Source organism: Ischnura elegans, chromosome 2, assembly GCF_921293095.1.
Source record: "Ischnura elegans chromosome 2, ioIscEleg1.1, whole genome shotgun sequence".
NCBI lineage: Eukaryota > Metazoa > Arthropoda > Insecta > Odonata > Coenagrionidae > Ischnura > Ischnura elegans.
In genome coordinates, this window is record NC_060247.1 from 139915229 (window position 1) to 139939747 (window position 24519).

Consider the following 24519-nt stretch of genomic DNA (forward strand, 5'->3'; position numbering starts at 1 on the left):
AAGCTTAGTGGGTAGAGCGGTCTGATCGAGACGTCGCGGGTTCGAATCCCGGTTGAAGCCTTCGTACATCCCCAAAATGATCCTCCAAGTGTTAGGCGAACCAAGGAAAAAAACTGCCCTCATTATGTTCGCAGGCCTTAGTTCGGGGTGAACTCTACCCTCACGTATCCAAACCAATATTTGGTAGGACAGGTGAGGTGAGCTCTCAAGGCCTCAAGAGTGAAACTGAAAATCGTCGCCAATGGCTGTGACTTTGGGGATCACTTCGCAATTAGGTACGAGGCAAATGAGTGTGACGGATTGCAGAAAAGGGAGGATTCGCGCGTTTAGGCTGAATCACTGAGAGAGAGAGAGAGAGACCAGTATTTTCTCTATGCATACATTAGAGAATCTGTCAAGTTTTATTGTTCAGCTCTATAAGGCCTTTAAATTTTAAGATAAAATAGCCCATGTTATAACCGAGTACTAATGCTTAACCTTAAATGGCAAAATTTTAGCAGATGAGAGGAAGAAGGCTTCTCATTGAGAAGTTGTTCCACGAATATTAACAAAGAGTCACAAGTCGGCCTCTTTAAGTGTTTCAATGGGTTTTAAGAAGTCACCACTCGTGTCGCAGACGGACAAATTGATCCGAGTTTCAACGGAAAATAAGGTATAAGAAAATAAGGGGTATTTAGAAAATTTATGCTAATTATGATGTGATCGATCATATTCAATAATTTTCAATGCTCAATAACTAGCTTTGTATAAATAAATATTGGAAAAAATGGATCGCATTGCACTTACTGTATAACTTAGCCACGGACATTTTTTAATCCGATTATAATGCGACCGAAGTAGCAATAGAAATCACTCTTCTATGGAATGGAATTGGTTTTCTTCTATCATGTCCCCTTAAGTTGTTCCTTGTCTCCCTCCGCCCCTTTCCGGGGTCGACGCCCGACCCCTTGTGGCGCTGCATTTTGCCCCCATCCGCCGTGGGCCTCTGAGGCACGAGGCCTTTATATTCCGAATTCCGTCCGCGCGCTCTCTCTCTCTCTCGCTCTCTCTGCTTGCAGGGTGAGCGACGCGTACAGAATGGCAAGCGAGTCTCATCTCAGATGCGAATGGAGTCGCGGGGATAGAATGCGAGGACTTGGCGCGGCCGTTGGACGTTTAACGCCTTGTGCTGGGCGGAGCGTGAAACGAAGTCATTTATCGAGCAACAGCCGCGAAAAGAAATGATGGGACGTGGGTCGACAGTGTCGCCAGACGGTCATTCACTGAACGAACCCAATGCAAGCATTCCGTCCAAAATCTGTAAAATGCAACCTATTTCCCAGATGACTGTAAACTCTATTCTACCGTGAAGGTCATTTCACACGGGGCACGCTATTGCGCAGGTTAGCACAGCAATAATTTTTCTTTTAGTGGCGTGGAATTGTGCGAATGCACGAACGAAATTGGAACACCAGGGGCTATTCTATCAATTCAACGCTTTAGACGACGAAATTTTCACTGCGCCTTCTTACACTCATCAGAATTTGCAAGTGCCTGCCCCTGGTGAAACCACATAAAAGCGAGATTAAAAATCGAAACTATTTTTCTATGATAAAATCAAAGCGATTTTTAATGCTGCATTAATGCCGTTCCATTCTGCATCGGTAAGAAAATCTGTCATCTTTCCCGACTGGCCATACCGTCATTCTCCACGTCTTCTTTCCTTTTTTTGGTGATAAAGTATGTCTGCCTCAAATCGGAATGTTCTCAAATCATGTGAAAATATTTTAATCTAAAGCGGTTAACGCCAAAATAATAAATGGTTATAGAAATATACTTTTCTAGGCATGGTTTAATCCAATATTGTTTCTAAAGCAGAAGTACAGCATAGCGCTTCCTATTTAGAGTTTAAACGAGTCGTACATTTATTGCTATCACCGTATTAACACCACAATCAAAGAGGTTGGAAATATCTGTAGGCGCTGTATTCGAGTCTTAAGTGTGATCAGAATTCCACCATCTTGGTTTGACCATTTTTGGACTTAGTCTCAAACAGTGTACATATATAATCAAGTATTCTATTCCTTATATCGCCTCTGATTTATTAAATGAAAATGCAAAATTTACTTATTGACTGTCGTCGGAGTTTTCCGATCGTTCGTCATACTACTGTGTATATTAAACTGCCCATATAGTCATATTGTGGTGATAATATATCGTCGAGAACATACTTTCATACTATTATTGCGACCGGTCCGCTATCGTAAGATTTCCATTGGCATTAATCTAATTAATTACCAGTAGAAGTGCAGGGGAATTGATATTTTGCACTTGTAAAATGTGATTTTCGGCTGAGGTAGTTGCACAGCGGACCAGTGGTGATCGACGATAATTTTTCCTTGGGGAAAGATATTCGAGGCATATTTTCACGAAGCCTTCCCATAATGATAGAAAAAAAGGTTTACTGTGTTCGTCTGAGATATTTTATTTTAACGTAATAACGATCATGACCGAATATTTCACCAAATAGTTAGCATAGACCATTGTGATACTGTCAATGTTTTGGTATTCAAAGTGGGCGTGGCTATCCTACCCAAGCACCCCCATTCCTGCCGCATTGCGCTCAACGCTCGGAACCAGTGGTGCCCCCTCCTGTATTTTTATAACCTCCCTTACTATAACCGAGTAATGCGTCACGCCGAGTAGTTTACTGCCACCCTTTGCCGTGAGCTTCTTACTCCGCCGTTTTTTCTCGCGACAAACCACCTACATGAGATTACAGTCTCCAATTGGGTGGTTTCCTATTTTTTTTATTGCCTAAATCGAAATATTATAACTCCTGGAGTACGTATTTTCACGCTTTTAGATTTTTAAATGACGATTTCTATTTTTCGCGATTAAATGAAAAGTGCAAATTATCAAGCGCGCGAAAACGCGACGGGTAAGTATGAATGCCGGGAAAACTCCGTGTGACGTTCTGATTCCCGCTGCCGCAAGTGAGGTGAACTTGGGGCGAGGCTCTGAGCGCTGATAAGACGCAGAATGCTAGCAGGTAGCAGAGTACCCTGCTAGCAGGTAGCGCTTGGCTTAAATAAGGATTATTAATACCTTATCAAACGAAGAAAACTTTCAGACCTTAGCCAGTTTTAATAGGTAATTATTAAGAGATGTTTCCCTGAGTTCTGTGCCTCATGCATGCATTGGTAACCTCAGACGATTTAAAACTCCTATCTACTCGTATAGAAAGTAGGTCCCTGTGACGTCACGTGGTGTGGCATCGCATTGGCGCCAATCTGGCCTTTTTCAAATGAGGATAAAATTGACCATTGCCATTCGTCTAAACTGGGATTTCTAAAACGAAATAATTTGTATATTATGAATACACTAATGGTGGGTAACGAATCGCAATCAATGCCTTTCGTTTTCTTTGATGAAGGAAACTTCCCTATTATGCTATTGATTTCCTTCTTTCGCCTCGCGTCACTTCTGTTGCGTTGACTGCTGAGAGCTGCTCAAGTCGAGCGACTGGGAATATGCCTCTTATACGGGAAGCAGTCTTGACACATTTACTCACTCATCGGTGCACTGCCGAAACTACTGAATATAAAGTTTTCAAGGAACATTCCTTGTGTCATGCATAGGCGCCTTGGGTGAGGATTATCGTGAGGAACACAATTTGAGGCCGTCTTAACCCCAACAGTGTCCATTTTTGACTCCGTGATGGAAAGCATCGAATCCCGTGAAGAAAGATTTGATGCTTTCCCGGCGAATGATGTGAGTAAACTTCTCTCGGGTTTCCCACCGGGTTAAAGGCTTCATAATGGCCGACGTTTCGAGCTCCGACTCGGCGCTCATCATCAGGGCTACTGGATGCTGTGATGCGGGAATGGGCCTGCTTATATGCTGCCCTCCTCCGGTCAGGTTCCTCGGGATTGGCTGGTAGTTTCCCGCCTGGTGGGGTTGACTCCGGATTGGTCCGTCCGTCGTATCGTCCTTTCCTTTTAAAGTTTTTGGGACCGTCTCACCAAAGAAGCCATCGAAATTAAACTGGAGAGGAAGAACTTTAATCGCGATTCAGGGTATTCCCTTAGCAGCACTTGGAAACCCGTTCTAAAAAAACTGACCGAATACAGGGAAAGGACGATACGACGGACGGACCAATCCGGAGTCAACCCCACCAGGCGGGAAACTACCAGCCAATCCCGAGGAACCTGACCGGAGGAGGGCAGCATATAAGCAGGCCCATTCCCGCATCACAGCATCACATCACGTCCCCGGAGTACTATCGTACCATATCGGAAAGACATCTCTACGAAGCAGCGAAAACTGTTTTGTTCTAAAAACAGTCCAACGCCCGATATACCGGCCAAACGCCGAGCCATCGACCGCGGACTGCCCTTGGGGTCCCCGCGGATGGAGCCGTCACGGCCCCCGGTCAAACGATCCGAGGGGCCAACATACCACCTGTCAACGCAGCAGATGCCGACATCTAATCGTCCCAAATCACAGCGCACCGTCATCCCCATAATGGCCAACAAGCCCCAAGACGCAGAGGAAGACATCGAAGAGGAAAAAAAAAAGATTGCAGTGCTCATGAAGAAGCTGAGTAAGAGTCTGTCACCAAAAACCTTGCAGTCCTTGCGTGCCGACCCTGTAATCAACGAGTTCTACGAGGTTATGTCTCTCGACAAACCGCAGCTGCCAACGGTCCAAGATGTTGCCGAATCGTCCCAACCAGCCTGCCCGGCCAAGCCACCCGTCATCGCCCCGGCCAGCAATCCGCCGCCAACACCGTCAGAGGACCAGGAAAGGGCCAACTCGAGCATCCAGCAGAAACCCACCAAGGATGTTCCTGCCAGCAGTACCACAGAATCGGTGAGTCAATCCTCCTCCTCCAGCCAGTCATTAAATGCGCATGCCAAGTGTAACAGCCTGGACAAATTCCGTGAGGTACCGTCACGCAAAAAGGCCGCAAAATCAGTCGCTAAAGCTCCCACAGTCATTTCAACTAACAATAAATATACTGTCCTTGCAGAATTAGCAAATGAAACTCCAGAGAATTCATCTACAGAAGTTTCCAATCCTGTAAATTCAAATCCAACTACTGAATTACCGAAAAAGGTCAAAATACCGCCAATTTACGTAGCCGATACCTCACAATGGTCAAATTTCTATCCAAAAATTCTGCACTCTTGCTCATCCCCCCCTGTCTCTCATGCAACCAGCATAACGTCTGCAATAATCAAGTGTCATTCCGTAACTGATTTCACTACAGTCAAATCTATATTAAATGAACTCAATGTCGCGTACAGAACTTATCAACTCTCACAAAACCGCCGTAGAGAATTTGCCTTACGTGGGATATTGCCCACAATCTCTGATGAAGAAATTCTTTCACAGTTAAAAGCCAAAGGCTTTCCAGTTCTCTCCGTCAAACGTATCAAGTCAACTCGTCCCTCTAAAACCCAGAAAGATAATGGTATCAATTCAGTAAAATCTTACCCTACTGGTATCTGCCATGTAACCACCGATCCTTCTATTGACCTTCAGTCATTTTTTAATGTTCACTATGTTGCCGGTCTAAAAATTTCAATCACAGATTATAAAAAACCAGCTATTCCCGTCCAATGCTACCGCTGCCAAGGCATTGGCCATACAAAAAATCACTGCAACCTTCCTCCTAAGTGTGTCCGCTGTGGCGAAGACCACTTTTTCTCAGTTTGCAAAAAATCAGATCAAGTTCCGGCTAAATGTGCCCTATGCGGGGGCGATCATCCAGCGAACTATCGCGGATGCATTAAACATAAAGAGGCCAAAGCCGCCATGGTTGCTAGACGTAATGCCGCTCGGGCACCTCCCCCTCCCAATAGATCTTACGCCGCCACTACAAACTCCCTAAACCAATCAGAATTTCCATCATTAACTGATGCTCCTCAATCACCAAATGAAAATAGTGAATTGTCCAGCTGGTTCTCCAACATCTCATCACAACTCGCTTCCCTGAGCACAGTCATTGAAAAAAAAAGCTTTCTCCTAAACCAACTTCTTGCACTCCAAGGCCCGTAATAGTGTAGATGTCCAGGCTGATGGCATTCTTAACACAATTTATACAGACAAAATAATACACAATACACTGCCTTTTATTCTCTTCTATGAGTCTTTCGTATGTCTTTCTTTATCAATTATGCATTCTGATATTTTTTTCGCAAGTACTAACATTGATCCCTACTTTTTGGGAGCAATAATCAAGCCCAACAGAAAAAAAAAAAAATATATATAATAATAAAATATAAAATATCAATAATAAAAAAAACATATAAATATTAAGAAAAGGGCCTTCAAAAAAAAATATAAAAAAATTAAAACAAAGAAAAAAAATATAAAAAGATTAACTAATCACTCATCAGTGCTCAAGCTCTGTATTGTCATCTTCTGTTTTTCTTATTCTCACAAACAACATTTACACTGACAACGATACACATGCGCCATTTTTTCAACTATTGTCAACTGGCTGGTTGTGGTGAGGTTGACTCACCGGTACAGCTCCTGCAGACGCGCCTTCGGCGCGGCCACTTAGTGCTGTCTGCATCACAGCATCCAGTAGCCCTGATGATGAGCGCCGAGTCGGAGCTCGAAACGTCGGCCATTATGAAGCCTTTAACCCGGTGGGAAACCCGAGAGAAGTTTACTCACATCGAATCCCGTGCAGACATTTACTTATTTTCCTTTTTTTAAATTACTTACACTCGGAATATTTGGTGGTTATTCAGCAAAAAGCAAATATATAAAGCAAAAAGACGAATACTTATTTCAATCGTTTCGCTCAACTTTGTCTTAATCTTTAGTCCGTTCAGCAATTAGTGTTTTTAAATATAAATGCATCCCTTTCCTCTCAATTCAGAGTCATCAGGGCAACTAGGCCTAAACCTACACTCAAAGCATGAAGGATATCGGTTTCATTTTTTCTAAACTTACTGTGAACATTTAACCAAGGTTTTAAGAAATGTAAAACTCAACTAATAGTCTTCACCGATCGCTTGAATTCTACCCTACCCTAAATTGAAGACACGAGAAGCGTGAGGACATCTTGAGGTGTTTCATCCTGCTAGCGTTTCTCTCTTTACGTAACGCGAGCAAATAGCGGGGCAGGAGTCTGAGCGGCGCGCATTCTGTAAGGGTGGCGTTTATTTATTCCGAGGGAGCGTTCGCCGAGGGGTCAGTGTGCCAGCCTTCAAGGTCGCGGAAGGCCGCTCTCCTCATTCGCTCGCTCGCCGCTGTCGCTGCGATCGAAGCGAGCGAAGGACGTTCGGCCAGCGACCCACACAGGAAGACGGGTGGAGGGAAGCGAGCGCTCCTCAAATTGCATCCACTACAATCAGGGATACCGACTTAGAAAAAATATTGGGGGGGGCTCAAACTGGGGATTTGCCCCAAGAAATTTTTTAAGTGGTGAGTCTTAAGTTTTTTAAGTATCTTAGAAGAGCCATATGATCAACATTAGAACCCTGATAACTCGAATCTCGATATCTGGACACATTTTTCCCTCACACCCACAACGAATTTTTGAGGGGGCTTGGGCCCCCTCAAGCCCCATGGAGTCGACGCCATTTGACTACAATACGAGGATTCTGCAATGGGACACAAAATACGCTGTCGCCCTCCGCGTATTCACTTCGGTTTTCGATATTCGCGACGCTGACGGTACAGTGATTCACATTTTAAGTGGAAATGAACTAAAATTAGGGCTGTAAATCGATATTTCGATGTATTCAAGATTATACAATATATACAGTTTTTTCCTTTTAAAGTACTATTCGCTGCTGGTGCAGAAACTCTATACCAGATAAAATAGACGTCTTCAGGAATAACATTATGTTAATGTTGAATATTAATTAGAAGAGAATGAAACTACGTGCGTAATGTCACTGAAATGTCAGTTTTCACAACTTCAGTGGAAATCACAAACTTTGAATTGAAATCAAATTGATTGATGACAAATGAATCATTCTGCTCTCATCTTCGTGTTGAGGAAAATGTTGAAAACAGATTAAAAAGCGATGGAAGCGGTGAAATGAATGAAGGTCGTTAAATTAATGAATATACTAATTTTATTTAAGATTTTAAACCATTTATTTTTTGTGTAACAACACGTATCTCAAATGCGGCCGATTTAAGACTGGTATCTTAAACAAAGTGCGATAACATTTAAAAAATTAAATTCAAGCAGAAACAGCTCTTTGATTGCAGATGAATGATTCTTCTTCAGTTTTATGAACTTTTGGTTTTTAATTTCAGTGTACAAGTAAAAAAAATTAATCGTTTTTTTTGGCCTCTTGAAAAGTTGCCATTTTTGAGATACGTGTTGTTAGAACTTAGCCTTCGATATACTTTTGCTGTTTAACCATCTTTCGTGTTTATCTGCTGCATAAATACATGCCAGAACAGCGTAACGGATTTCGCACACGTTTATCTGAAAGACAAAAAAATCTCAATTTAAGAGCCGTTAGTCTCAGATGCGCAATTTCAAGCCGTAAAACCTGTATATTTTTTTCAACGGATTATGATTCTCTTAGCTGAGATATTCCAACAGAGAAGGCTAGTGCAAAATTACTACTAGGTCTACTCAATAAGGAAGTAAACACGCTGTTGGCTTCAAAATTACCAACGGCTTTTCTTACGGGAGTTATGAATTTTTCCTGCCCCAATTACCCTAGGTCAAGCGTATCTGCTGTCATAACTACCTTCTGGGTTTACTTTCTAGGTAAGACCTAGCTAGTAGTAAAAGATTCATATGAGGAGATTGTGAAATTTTGTGATTGTGAAAAGATGATGAACAGTTTAAGATGTAAGACGTAATTTTACTATGATTAATATGCATAAATGTTATTTCTAATGAGACCAAAATAATTAATTCAGAATTCATAACACTTTTCTCGTCCGATTTGAAAATCACACAGAAGACACAGAGAAGAATTTTCCAAGTAAGCATTGCCTGCTGTCATTGCATCTTACTAATATTTATCCCTCGCCAGTTAGTAATCACTCTCTAAGTAAAGATGTATTCATAAAGAGAAAACAGTAAAAATACTACATAATTTACCTCCGAAATAAGCTTTCATAAAAACAGTCAAGGTATTTCCGTGAATGTATGATCGCGGCGTGGAGTAATTTCTTTCCAATTTTCATTCCATTGGCTTTCGGATTTTCTTCTCTTCGGAGGTTTTAACTCATACCGCAACTTGATGATAACATGCTTGTAATTATTCGAGAGTGAGTGCAACGTTTGAATAAGAAAATAATTAATGCAACACCTAAATGTAGCGAATATGGAATACCACGAGAGAAAAGAGTAAAAAATACTTCCAATTGTTTGAATATCGAATTTTCATTTCCTTCTTTTTAAATAGAGCTTCAAATTTTAATCGCGGTATTGTAGCATACGTGTATGTGTAAAGACGTTGATGTTAAGCCTAAATTATATGTGTAGTTGCAGCCTATTAAAAACATGTCTGTATGGAGAGTGGAGTTAATTTTCATGTTTTTAAAGACGTGAATACATTCTTGCAACGGCATCCTCTGAGATAATGCAGTGCATACGTATGGGATAAATTTTGACGCAGTATATATTACCTACATATGGTAGCAAAGAACTCTCATCTCAAAACTCTATCTGTCCATTCTTCTGTGCCTTTCGGTTTCTTACCTATTAATTCTTACCTTAATCCTACCTGCGAATTAAGCAAAACGATCAATTAAATGTCGGCCATAACTTATTGAAAATGGGATAATTATCATAGATAGTCATTTAAGTTGGCTAAAAAATGTCTTATTAGGCATCGAAGCTTTATTTTTTTTATTAGAAGGAAAGATAAACTCTAGTGAAAGAAAAATCAATCCTGAATAGATGCCAATTTCTCGAGGCTACGACAATCGTTATAAAATTCATTTCCCCAAAGAAATATTTCATAATTCATGAATAACTAATTTCTCATGATAAACACTCATTTCTCTCGGAAACACGTCTCCTCCCCTCGCTTTCTTCCTCCGTGTCTACGCGCCCTCTTCCCCCCCCCCCTCCCCGGGAATTTCTTTCCTTCGCAACATACGCTCTCTTTCCGAGTTGGCCCAAGACCCCAGTGGCTGGGGTTTCCAATAAAAAGGATTTGGTATTTTGTATTTCCGGACTGCGCCGTCCAAATCGTGGGGAGTTTCAGTGATTTTTCTCAGGCGATTTCCAAAACGATCTTGATTTAAAAACGGTACTTATTGCTGAAGAGACTGCTTGTCATCTTTTGCGCTGGCTCTTTGAATAAAAGATGACGAGTCGTCTTATGCTCTATGATGAATATATATTTACCACGGAACTTTTAAAAAGGCTGTAGTAAACTTTTTTATACAGTAGTTACTTACGAGCTTATTTCCATTTTACTAGTAATGACTTGTGTCCATCGAGAATGGCCAAAATCTATCGGTTAAATTTAATCTTAACCTCATTGGCCAGTAATTATTGTAAGCTGAAATTTTGGTTAGGAAGCTGAAAAGTTCTCATTTTTAACCGCAACATTAGTCCATAGTTAATTGGTGAAGCCTAAAATATCTTTTATTATTCAAAATGGAATGAATATTTTGTACCGAATTTTCCTAAACTTACTTACGGAAACTGAAGATATTCTTTGGACATAATTAAACGAAAAAAGGAATTCCCGCTAATCATATATCCTTATCTCAGGAAATCTGTTATCTCTCATCAAATACCGCGGTTCTCTGTATTTGAATGAATGCTTTTTCACATAATTAAGGACAGTAAATTTATGAGAACACATCGCCAGATCGCCCTCAGAATACGGGATTTTCCGTTAATTAGGATGTTTCCCTGGGGACTACGCGTGGGCGGGAAGATGACCGCTCGCAGATTTCGGCGGTGCGTTCGGTGGTTTTTACGGCGTCCACGTTGAAAGTGTGTCAAAGGTGAGGATGGTGAAAACGAGTCGGTCGCCAGACGAAGAAAAAAGTGACCGGAACATCCCCAAAACCGGTACTTCTTTGCATCGACGCAGGTGCTTGCCCGAGGCTCCCAAAAATAATGGAGTAGCGCATTCCGGCATCCGGTCACGATATAGGTCACTGGAGCACGGGTGGTCAGTGGGAAGCGATGGAGAATGTTAAGTGCTCTTCGGATTGTAACTTCGACGCAAAACACGAGAGGCACGGAAATGCTATTGCCACCACAAAATCTCTTCCCAGAAAATATTACCTTCGACGGTTATCGTGGGAGAAAGTCACGCTCTCTCGAATGATATCATTTTTAGGTTATGCACGAGAAGAGATTGCTTTGCATTCGCTGATTTACCATTATTGTGGCTCACATTAATTGGTTTTATCGGTACAAACAGCGGAAATTCTTAATGTAAAAGTCTCGCAAGCGGCCTCAATGTTGTCATGGAGGGGGGTGTTGAAACAAGAGTCCTTGACGACATAAGAAAATAAGGTGCGAATGTAATTTATGTGACAACGGAGCTCCAATTAGCCTGTTTTTAAAGTCCCTCATTGCTCAAGGGATAAACGATTTCCAATGGTGACTATCTCTCTTATTTTATCGTCTCTGTCTGGCCTAATAACTTTAGTATTTTCAGTTAATTTCTTTTCAGCTACTTGCGTGAGTATGAAAGAAGCTAGCTTACAGCATTTGATGTTCTCAAAGGATGAGTAGAACACTAAGTTTGGATGTACCAGTTATTATAAAGGCCAGAAATGTTATTGCTACAGAGAGAAATTCAAAATCCATACATTTCCAATTTTGTGTGGGGGAGTAGATTTCAGAGAGCAATCAGTTGTGGGTGGGAATAATTTTTTAGGTTTTCTATGAGAAAAGGTTAAGGTTGAGGACTATCAGCGCCTATTTATGCAATCAAGGAATTATTGCTTGGAACCAGTTACATTGTAACATAGAAAAACTAGCGCCACTAAATCATTTATACGTAAGTTGAAATATATCGATATATAGTAAGACTGGTATTAGGATTTGTGGAGGTAAACCTAATGTAAGATCGATATCTGTAAACCTTAAAAGATCGTATGCACTTTTAAGTGGCCCCAACAGAGATTCCATAATCCATAAACGAATTTTGCCTCTCATTTACCTATTTTTGATTATTTTATTTACAGTGATATTGATTTATTTATATCTTTATTCTTAAATTATAAAACCGTAATTCATTTCAATTAACTATTCATTTCTTGCCGCCACATGTCTTTAAGCCTAATCACTCTCCTTACATTAATGGTTGATTAAGCGTCTAAGCGTATATAAATATTTTTAATGGTACATCAGGTAATTATTAGCTTAAAATCTAAGCCTGTAAACTTCCTTAAGCTATGGGAGCAAAGACTCCTTCAGATATGGCTAGAGTCTATTTAAAGTCTTCGCAATTGTGAATTTAGTTCTTATGAGAGATTCACTTTCGATGAGTTTAAATTTTTCTCTGGAGCAAAATGCAACTGTGAATAATTAACTTTGTACAATTTCAATTCTAAATCTATCAAGAGCAAAACATTTTGGACTTTAGTAAGTATGACATTTAAATAGTGCGTGTAACGGATCATATATATTTCTTATTCCATCAATCTGATTGCTTACTAAAAATTTCAGTTTCTCGAGGGTCCAATTATGGCAGAAAATAAAGTTAAGAACACCCCAAATGCAATAGCATATTTATCGAGAAATATTATCGATGCACATTGGTTTACTAATTCTTAGAAATGCTGTTCGCTAAATCACAAATTGTTTCGAGTATTTTTGAGTGTTTCACCTCATTAAAAATATCCTTTCACTCAAGAGTTGGTTCGCCAATAAAGACTTTTACAATTTTTAATGTATCAGCAAGAACTTTATGTACCGTTAGGAATAACTTTATTTAATCGGAGCAAATAGTTTTTGTGGATCATCTGATTTTCATATGATAGTAACTCATCAAATGATTCACAAGAAATCAATGAGGCAGGTTGTAGTCAAAATTTGAGCAATTCGTATTTCCTTAATTAAAAACACTTATGATAGCTCAAGTTAAGGTCGCCCGTAGACATGGGCGCTGACAGTAAGAACTCGACGTGGTTGGCCTACGGGATCATTATAACGTCCCCATACTTTTTCTTTCGTCCTATCTTCACGATATAAGTGGCCTTTCGTGTGTGACTTGACCAGTTTTCGGACATCAGTTGTCCTTACGATAGCGCTGACGCGTTGAAACCCTTCGGATAATATCAATAGGGATAGGTGTGTTCAGTGGTGTAACAATGGGGGGGTGATGAGGGGATGTAACCCCCAATACCTCTGAGAATTCAAAAAATTATATGAAAATCTTGTCTGGATTTGATGCATCATAACTGCATCTGATAAAAGTTAAATTTTAAGTGCCAAAATGATGTACAAAGCATTTTCAGGCATGTTATTTTTCAAAACTTTTCCTGGAATCCCCGTTTCCTGGGGGGGGGGGGGGTAACCCCGACTAACCTCCCTCATCCCCCCTCAAAGCCCCCACATCCCCCCTGAAGCATATTCCTACTTACGCCACTGGGTGTGTTTGATTCTTGGTTTTGCCGGTTCTTGGTTTTGCCGGTTCTTTGGATCAGAACCCGACTCGTAACTGAAGCCACAATCAACCTCAACCGAAATGATATCGCAAACCCAGTTTGAAGGACTTTACTTTGTTTAATGATTATTGCAATCTCAAAACAGTGAGATTTGATTGATGCCATCATTTTAATATTACTTGGTATTATATTCCGTACTGTTTTTCTAATATCATAGCCAAATTGATATCTTCTGAATATAAAGCAGTGAAAATGAAATATTCGATTGGGAACCTGAAAGGAGAGCCGATTCCAAGAACCGGACTGGAATCAGAGGCGACATGAAGAGGAACCAACTTATCCATAAAAATAAGGATTGGGGGCAGTGGAGTAGGATAGCTTCAGGCCCGGTCTGGACCACGTGTCTCGATGCACTCCCCTCGGTGGAGGAAATTCATATCGTTTCGAAAAAAGATAAGATGCTGAGAGTGAAGATTTACGCAGCACTACGCTTATTCTTACGCATTTCTTTCATATTTCACGCTTTAAAAATTCACAAAACTCAGGAATTTGCACAGAGCTTTCTACATATTTCATGTAAATCCCCCTAAACCCACCTCACTTTGGGAGAATTCAATTACGTCCGGGTTAAGATCTCCAATGTCGTCGACGTTTCGGAGGGCACGTCGCTCATGTTTTTCAGGAAAGTCTTGATGTAATGGTAAAGATGATGAGGGACGCGCTCTTCGTAACGCTGGCGACGAAACATTCAGACCCCACCTATGCCGGGAGAGACACTCTTCATACATTCCACACCCCCCGACAGCACCGGCGCCGATTTCCTTTCAACAAGTGCACCGACCCCAACAAGTTCCCTGACGACCCTGCGTTATTTATTGCTATCATCTCATCTAGGAGAAATGGGATGGTGGTGACGTTGAGAAATCGGGGAAAATGCTCGATAAAAGTGAGCGCAGATCGGCGACACCAAGGCGAGAAACAAGGCAGAAGTGGAGCGGAAGGCAAGACAACCTACAAACGATCCGAAGAAGAGACGCTTTGCCGAGTGGAAGGAACAGGACGGACCAGTAGCGGATCCGCGGATCGGTCGCCACTCGCCATCCCAACGCCAGGCTCACTTCGGCTGAGCTGGCTCTCACTTCGAAGCCATTTCCAGGGGACTGTTCCCAGGAAACGGTGGCCACAGCGCCGAGAAGAAATCGTAACACGTTTATGTGGCACGTTTAATACGCGTGTACAAATGAAGCCACAACATTTAATTCGCATCTTCTGATAATAATTAACAGTTGAGGAGGCCGTGTGCATGTTGTGCATGTATGCACATAAGGTCGACGGGAGGCTTGGGTTCAAATTCCGGTCAAGGCAAATAATTTTTGCCCTAATGATTTCAGGCTTTTGGAACCTATCCGTTATGGAAAATTGAAGAATATTTTTTGCTATGTTAAATAATATATTTGAAAAATCACGACCCAGGTTTCACAGCATGAAACTAACGATGCAACTATTTATAAAACCCCTATCGTGCTTTTTCAAACATATTGCTGAGCCCAAAAAAGTCAATTCTTTCAGTTTCCGTGACCTTTTATTCATCGAATTTTTGCGCTTAAAAGAACTTTCATTGAATCCTTGGAGGTGCCTTGCTGCCTATTCTGCGATTATATCCTCAAATAATTGAGATCATGTGTGATGATGAACTCATTTCCATTTGGCCACCTTTGGAAATTCAACGTCTTCCAACCTATGGGTTTAGATATTCATTATTTCAAGCTATTGGATCAGCAAGCATCTATTATCTGATAAAGGCAATTAACGTAATGTATCCGGAAAATTTTCCGTGGAAACTATTGATTTGTTGAATAGGACGAGAGGTGCGACTGCTAACACCGAAAACGAGACCGCACCATCAGACGGCTCCCAAAAAAAACTCGATGCTGGAACTAATAATCGATATTAAATCTTAATTTCGCACCAATTAATCCACGGAACACGATTTTTAATAGGTTATTTGCAGCCATTTTATGTAATTATTCCCAAAATTTATGTAAATATTTCCATACTTTTTATATTTTACATTTATTGATGTATTACAAACTAGAATATTTATTTCAAACATGATCATTCAAAGGTAAAATGAGTGAATTATAAAATTATCACCTTCCTTAGACTTTCCCATCATTTTTTCTACTATACTGACAAAAAATTGTCTATTTTGATTCAATTACTTAGTTTTCCGACATCAGCAGTCATTATGACACTGAAACGCTGAAACACGTCAATATAAAACTAATGGCATCAACGGTAAGTAAGCTTTAATATTAATTGCCACGACGTGCTGTTCCTCCATATTTTATGTAACACCGTTGAATTCACCCACGTTTAAATGCGAAAATGCTTGCCAATGGCCGAAGATCAACCGAGGAAAGGAAGAGCTATACGTTTCCTAATTTTATGCAAATCTAAAGTCTTCTTAATACGATAATATCTCTCAAAGAATTTGGAGCATCATAGGTGCTATTTTTATCTTGGTCCAAATTATTCTTTACTTTAATTTCCCATGATAGGGGTTTCATCTTACAAGTATTCAGGTAGGGATACTGCCCGGAACAAAACGTAAGAGTACAGTGAAATTACCGCTGCTGAAATTGAATGTGAAAAATAAATGGATGGCCGAGTACTTGGGCTCCCATTATGGATGAATCTCAAATAATGGGTCCGTTGCTGCAGGTATAACAGAAGATTAGCTTTTCAAGCTTTATCTTTCAAATTTGATCCATGAGTATGCTCATTAAGTGAAGTTATTCCCTTTGCAGAGAAATCATGGCAAAAATTTAGGTACGGAATAAAATATTCTCGCGTATGTGATTTCTTTTATATTTGTTCAACCCGCATCAAGCTTTGTTGAGGGGATTCTCATTTATCGATAATAATCAAAGTTCTAAACACTGTTTTGCTGCAGTGATTTTATTTAATGATTTAATCTCTCATGAAAATATAAGTAAAGTTTGAAGTATTTTCATTGTATGTTTAAGTACCTAATTTGGACGAAAAAAATTACTTCCAACATTAACTCAAATTGATTATCATTTGGCATTATACAGTTGGAATTCGATTTTTTTCGGATTTTATGCGGTAATCATAAAATTTGACAATACTACGCATGGAGTACTAGAAAGTTGAATAGTCACGCATTGAATCATCCCGCAGGCTAGTTAGGGTAGGGAAGGGTAGACCACACCCCGCACGGGTGTACGCATAACATATTAAGGATAGGACCAGCTCCTTCCCATGGTCCACCTCGCTTTTCGATAGTTTGAGTTTGTGGGGGGTTCCAAGGCTTCACTCGGTATTTGATCCCGGGAGCCTTGAATGAGCTGCCATTCGCTCTTAGCTATCACGCTCCCCACTAAGCATGTTATCCCTCTAAATTCCAGCAACAACTGATCCACTGAGAAAGAGGAATTTGTATTCGGTCATCTATCATCAACTCCAAGGGAACAATCGTAGCAGTCATTGGGGGGATAAGCTATTTGGGTCTCTTTTCGGGTCAGAATTTTTCTCCTCTCCAGTGTTGAGCACGAGTCGTGCTGCATTCCCAGTGATTATTATGAAATAAATACACGGCTCCAAAAGTCTGGTGTCAATAGCCACATCCTCTCCGGTTTAAGTACTGGCCCGTTCCCATTTCAATATTAAGCCTGAGGATGGATACCGATTTGCATGACGAAACGTCGAAAACGATTAAAGTTTTAATCCGATGGGGCACACGAGTAAATTTCAACTCTTCAATGCACCGGCAGAAAATCAGATTATACATTGTGATCCCTTGAGATTTCCCAGCGAGAAATGTAGGTGAGGATCTCTCGGGTGTGACACAGGGTTGGGTTCTTTATTTTTCTTCCAATATTTCCTTGAGTGACTCGCCCATCCATCAGGGTCCCCAATTTACTTGAATGCCTGAAACGATGGGCGAGTCGAAACGTTGGAAAAAGAAATAGAGAGCGTAGGCCGTTGTGAAACCCAAGAGATCTCCACTGAGGTCTTGCTTTCTTCCTCTCTTCTCTCGGAAATGAATAAATCCAACTCTGCCACTTTTAACCGATTCAGGAAATATGAAATTAATGTACACATTTTACTGGTCGATAGAGAACTTATATTGTTTCTTCGAAGTGATGCGATCAAGTTTGAGAAATTTCTCGTGCTTAGCACTACGGGTATTGCAATCGATAATTATCTAGTCAGCCTCAGAAAGTACTATCACTCACGGCGAATTAAAAGGGATTTTACAAAAAGTCGAAACTCGTGTCACTGACGGGAGAGCGCTTCGAATATTAAGGGGAAACATGCGTTAGCTGTGGATTTTAAACAAAATTAAAATTACTAATGGTATGACCTAACGCATTCATATTATTTCAATGCTGTACCTCGTTATTTACGCATTGTATATACTGGGAATATATGCAACGTCCTGCACTCAATGCCACGATACTGGCATTTATTTTAACTGTTGAAATTGCGTGTTATGTGTTAGCATGCATCAAAATTCTCTGAAACGGGTTTGGACATGAGTCGATATGTAGTCCTATGCCCAAAGACTTCCGTCTCGCGTGAAACTCGAAACACGGAGGTGTAGCCGTGCGCGAGTCGTCAGATTGCTTTGAATAGTCATCAAGAATGGAAGCGCAAGATGAGGCCATTGAGGTCATTGACGACGAAGATCTCTCTCTTTATACATTGCGCGCGAATTCAGCGCGCATGGTGGACGAGCAGAATGCGAGAGTGCGCATCGCGGGACAGTTAGGGCGTGCGCGCGGGTAGGATGGAAGCGAGGTGTCTTTTGCTCCCGGTATCTCTTTGGCAGTCACATCAGGAGAGGAGAGGCGTTTGGAAATTGGGTAAGTCGGGCGTTGGAATTCCCCGTCTCGCCCCTTCCTTCGAGGCAGAGGGGAGTCTCCGTCTTGAGTGGAGTGGGGTCTGGAGGGGAATTGGAGGAGGATAAACGAGCAGGCAGCGAAAGCTCACTCGGGGAGTAAGCGAGTAAGGATGAGCAACCATCTGGGAGATGACGGCACCGTCTATGATCTGGCTCACTGTAATGCGGAGTAAGCTGATTACCCTGATAACTGGAAACATCGGGATCACTCTGAATAAGCTGTGAAGAAATATGAGTGATTGTCTAAGAGATGGCGACGTGACTATTCTGTGGCTGATTATCGTAGGGAGAAACGCACTTTTATTATATTTCGGAGAAATGAAATCACTTTCATCCACAATGATCCATTACATTTTTTAAATGATAGAAATCCTTATTTCAACGCATTAGATCCCGGCCTCGATGGAAGTGCGATAATATTCTGCTTTGCGAGTATAAAAGTATTGAGTTTGAACTAGGCCAGAAAGAGATAAATCCCCCTACGGCATTCTCATATCCTGTTTTTTTTTATTCCATGATTTATAATGGGATTGTTTAATGTTTGCTGTAAATATTCATATTAAGATTTTTTTCATCGATCATGGAAAATACACAAGTGAGATTTAAATTAATAAGGTATACCATGGGGAACAGGTATATTAGCGATCTTAATGATGACTTTATAAGCCCAAAACTGGGTGTTTATATAGTGTTTTTAGAATACAGTAAGTTTTGGTCATTCTATGACCTCATTACGTGTTGCGATAACTTGTGTATGGTGTAAAGATGAGGTAAGCAAACCCCAAACCAGGTTAGTGCGGCAGATGTACAAGCGAAAATGTCCTTACTGATAGTGGCACAATGACTCTTAGCAGCTTATATAATACTATACTATGAAAACAGAAAAATATTAGCTGAAATCTATTCTATGGACAGTGATATAAAGATTTTTTACTGACACCATTTAGTCAGTTGGATTCTATGTAGCAATTCAAATCCCAATGGAAACTATCTAATTATTAAGAATTAAATATAAACATTTCAATAAATTAATGATATTAATGGCTGAATTTGATGAAAATATTAAGTCAGAATTGAAAAGAAGGAATGAAGGTGTTTTGACTTTCTGAAAGAACTGTTTTTACTGTCTTCACCAACGCCCACCTCACTTGACTGAGGTTCTTAAAAGTTAAGAGAAACTTGTTGAGGCTATAATTCCCCGAAGAGAGCTCTCTCAACTCACGTAGGGTGCGGTCCGTAGGGAAGCCAATCGCCCTCGCTTCTTGTTTTAATCCTTCCATTAGCCTCGGCAGCTGCACCTTGAGGCTGTGCGTCTTCAGGAACCTCCGAACACGCGTGGCCACTTCGGAGAGCGCATCACCGGTCGCCGACCGCCCCGTAGACGGCTCATCCTCCGCCGACATCTCCTCCGCACCCTGCGCCGATACCCTCTCCAGCGTGAGCCCCGGGATCAATTCGCTCGTCCCCGCATCGACCGCCGAGTCCAACAGAGGCAGCGCGCGGCCGCGGATGCACGACGGCACGTCTTCCAAGCACTCGGTCCACTCCCGCGCGAGCCGCGCCTCCTCTTCGGCGTCCAACGCCTGCGCCGACTCCACCTCCTGCGCCGACGGTGCCTGCGCCGAAGCGGCGGCGAGGAGAGCGGCGAGGATGATCGCGATCATGAGGAGCGGCGACGATTTCCACGCCACGTCCATCGTGGCCCGTTGCAGCCGAGTGAGTGCGTTCGGCGTGGAGAGAGGCCTCCCTCTTGCCTTGCCATCCCCCCCTGCGCCCTATCTACCCTCCCTCCCAACCCCTCCCACCGGGGCGCGTCCTTGTTCCGGCGCAGCCTACTTCTCTCTCTCTCTCTCTGCTGGGGTGGGGGGAGGAAGGGGTGGTTGGGCTGTGGAGTCGCTGGAAGCCTCCCTTGACCGGCGGCGGCGCCGTCGTCGTTCGGTGTTGCCCACCGCGACCTCCTCACTCAAGAGGTCACCCACCCTCTCTGCTCTCAAGCAGGATCACTGAGTCGCAGTCCAAAAAAATGTTCGCACCCAGGTCTCTCATATGTTTTCGCGGTGGATTGGTGAGCAAATTGCAATTATCTTCCACTCGCGTAACCACTCTACTGGCTTTATTTTGGTCATCAGGTAGCGCAGTGTCTCGATTAGTTAGTGAATCTCTGTAGTCAATAGAGAGTATTATAAATCATATTGAGCGAAATCACAGCTAATCGATGGTATTCTCTAGTAATAACTTATGCGATTCATCATCATCAAGAATCATCAATCCGAAAATTGGTTTTACCTAGCTATCCATTCATTTCTCCTATCAGCTAATATTTTAACTTTTACATAATTCTTTAATTTTACATCCTTAATCATCTAATCCATTTATCAAATCTAAGGGCTTTCTCTGCCTCTTTTCATCACAATTCTTGCCTTCTTCGACGGTGTATTTCATCAACCCATCGTCTCCCCTGATGTTGCCGATTAAGCAATTATTTTAAGCCATCTACTTCCCAATGTTTTCAAGAGACTTCTTTTCTCTCCTGCTGTTCTTAAGACTTCGTTATTACTCACACGGTCTATCCATTTTTCTACATCAGTCTTCAGCAACTCCACGTTTCGAACGCTGCCAAAATTGACTTCTTTGCTAATCCAGTCGTTCATCACTCACTACCATAAATATACTTGTTCATTATCCCATAAAATTGAAATCAAAATTATTAATTGGGAAATTGATTCTTAACCAGGATCTGTTCGATAATTAAGAATAAAAAATAATGAAATTTGAGAATTGAAGCTCTCAATATTTTATGGAGACGGTTCATCATCAAGCCTGAAAGAGAAATTATCTTTTATTAGCTTATTTTGGGTAAAGTCTTGCTACTCCAACGTCTTTTTCCCTAGATATCCAGGCATTCAGGTCTCCAATACAAATCACTAATCAAGTTAGTTTATCGCTCCTTAAGTGGTGGCATGTCGTTTAAATTTTTTTTTACTGGGATGGCTTCGTTTGAACGTTGCCCTGAAATTAGCAGCAAGAGGAATAAATATTGAGCAAAAGTGAGACGAACATTAACTTGGCTGAAAAAATATTTTTCTCCAATAGTTATGGTAACTCGTGATATGCTAGTATCAAGCAATTATTTTATCGGATTACTTTTTTCATTTTGTATTCTAGGTCACAGAGTAAAAGCTGCTTTTATATTATTATTCTCGGGATCGGGATTAGATCGGGATTAAATTTTACTTTATGTTCCTCCAAATTATTTCAACTTCATTTCACTGCGTGGCTCTTTTATGTAATCCGTGCTATGCTCTTTATTTTCAACTACCATGGTGTTGTGCATCCAAGGATTGTTCCACAATAATCTACTCGAAGGTTGCATCAGAATTATTTATGACCAAGTTATTTGTATATTGGATTTTGTCTTGAAATATGACCTCATTCGGAAGGAAATCATATGATCACCATCAATGCAAAGGAAAAGAAAATACTCCTATTCCCTTCTTGTTTATATGTATAAGACAAACAGATATGGCTTTAAAGCTGTGTACGCGTGTCTCGCATTTCCTAGAAATGTAGCATTTATTGTAGACTCTTCTTTAGCAAATGCAGCTGACAATTAAAAAGAAACTACAAAAAACAGATACAGATTCTTACTAACAGATGGGGTACATTTCTTATGAAAAAACTATTTAATGACTACCAAACGCCATTGTAGCCGCTAATTCTTATTCCTTGGGTGTTACCTGATTCCAAAATAAATCCAACCGCTTCAGTTTGTAGAATAGACAGAGAACGGAAACATCTCTACGTCCTTCGGTCCAAGGTACTTACTATTCAGGAATTCTTCAAGAAATAAGTCGATGGTATGGCCATCAGATTACAGTTAGCACAGTGTCCATTTTTAATAAATGCCTGGAATTGTGACGAAAATTTACCAACTACACGTCCACTGCTTAAACATACCACTCGCTATGAGTCTTTCTTTCTTCCGTGATTTAAAAAAATGAAAAAAGAATGTAAAATACAATAAAAATGCAAACGATATGCTGAAAGGGGGCAGAGATAAGACAAAAATAGAACAAAAAACAGCTAAAAAATCAACAAAAAATGCAAACATGCAAATCTCTAATGGAAGAATATGGTTTAAAAACGTTTAAACTGTTCTTTTTGTTCTTATGAATAATTTATTAGAGTTTAAATTTCCTGAAAATAACACTCAAATTTCTCTTTCTCGCAAACAAGGCTACAAAAAGTAATTTTAGTAACTGCTACCTCTTAAATTAACAGTGAATACATAGGTGGTGGAAGTATAAATAAACCAGGACAATATTACTCGCGCCTTCGACGCGTCATGAATTTTGCGGCGGCATGGATTAGTGGTGCGATATACATTTCCAATTGGATGTTAAAAGAGTAAAAGGGATGAGAATGTAGAATAAGGCGTATCTCACTCGGCGCAGCCATATACCTTAACTGGAAACGTCCTCCCCTTCTGCCCAACATGGCTCCGCCGCAAGCCGAGATCAACTTGATCAGAAGCGGCGTCTCTCTCGGAAGGCGCGGCACAAAAAATCGCCCCGTCGGCATAAGCGACGCAAGACACTGCATCCATCGCACGCGTGCATTTTTTGAGTCAGTGGGTGATGCTTCTCGGTCAGCGACGTGGTTCATTTGCCTTCTTCCGTTGTCGGACGTTACCGGAGTCATCGCGTCCTCACTCCCATACTGGTAAAATAACACCTACTTCGATTGGAGGGAAGGGGTAGGGATTGATAGTCGCGAGTCTTGTATCTTCACGGCAGGGCAGTGGGTAACGCTTACTGGTGGGAACGTTTTTATGGCAGTGTGACGATATCGCCCTCGAAGGCCGTGGATAAACGGAAGTAGGGAAAAATAAAATAAGATAAAAGCTGCGGTGCGGGACGGGAGAGGACGAGGAATCCATCCGCTTGCCCACGGAAGAGGGGAAATGTGAATTATGGAAGGAAGGGAGTGATTCCCTCGGGACACTTACTTGGTAATGCACTCGTTATGAATGTCACCCTTTCTTCACCGGGAATTGGAGTAGTCGAGGAATTCAATAAACGAAGAAAGGGGAGCGACTAGGAATTGAGGAAGGGCACAGGCAGGAATAGAAAAGGAAAACTATGGATCACTTCCGTCCAATTAGCTGGCGCTGGCTGACATATCACCTATCTATTTCTCTGGTCCCGAACTTCCATCCTGTCGGTAGGCCGGCTAATGGCCACCATCGTGTCTACGACGGCGGTGACTTCCACGACTGCCCAATCAAATAAAAACAAAAGCTACTCGGCGAGCGCAGCCGACCCCTCACGGTAGGAAAATATTAGAGCTCATAATATGGAACTCAGATTTTAGTGCGTCAGTTTTTGCAGGCTGGTGAGATTGTTTTATATATCGCGGTAGCCTAGGAGGTAGAGCCCTTGGCCGCTGATATCTAGGAGTACCACGTTCAAATCTTGGGTGAAAAAAAGTGAAAAGATTTGTTTTGAAAGAAAAGTTATGTATCAACGCGAAAAATCCTCAGGATTGCGAAGGAAAAGCGCCAAAACAGTCTCTGAGATTAAGACCACACGATTGCATTTATTCTCCACTCTGAGCAAACGTAGCAGCGTTCTTGCCGAGATTTTTTTTCACACCCAAAATATTTTGCAAAATTAAAGCAATTGCGCATTTCGATATGCCTGTGGCCTTACCTATATTGCGCAAATGGATTCATCTTTCACTTAAAATAATGGCGTATATTTTACCTACCATTTCAAGGGTTGACACTTCCACAGCGCATCCGCAACGATGTTAATTTTTTTGGATTTACGGCATATTTCAGATTCATTAACCCAATTGCAATTGCTGCAAGCACAAAAGCAGATTTGCCATGATCTTTATGCAACTCAGCTTTGATTTCCTTCAGCTTTTACCCTCGATAAAACGGGTGTTTGATCACCGCAAGAAACTCCCTCTTAACTATTTTTACAAACAAATGAAAGTTGTTTACTGCAATCGGT

At 41.3% G+C, this 24519-nt stretch overlaps 1 protein-coding gene across 1 annotated transcript in view; it reads right to left on the reverse strand.

Annotated features, from left to right (window-relative positions):
• LOC124154693 overlaps window positions 1-20210 on the reverse strand; it is an 80696-nt gene extending 60486 nt beyond the window's left edge. Inside the window, exon 1 of the mRNA XM_046528575.1 lies at window positions 19722-20210. Within this exon, the coding sequence (XP_046384531.1) occupies window positions 19722-20196 (475 nt within the window). The 5' untranslated portion in view covers window positions 20197-20210. The remainder of the gene's footprint in view (window positions 1-19721) is intronic.
• Window positions 20211-24519: the final 4309 nt, after the last annotated feature.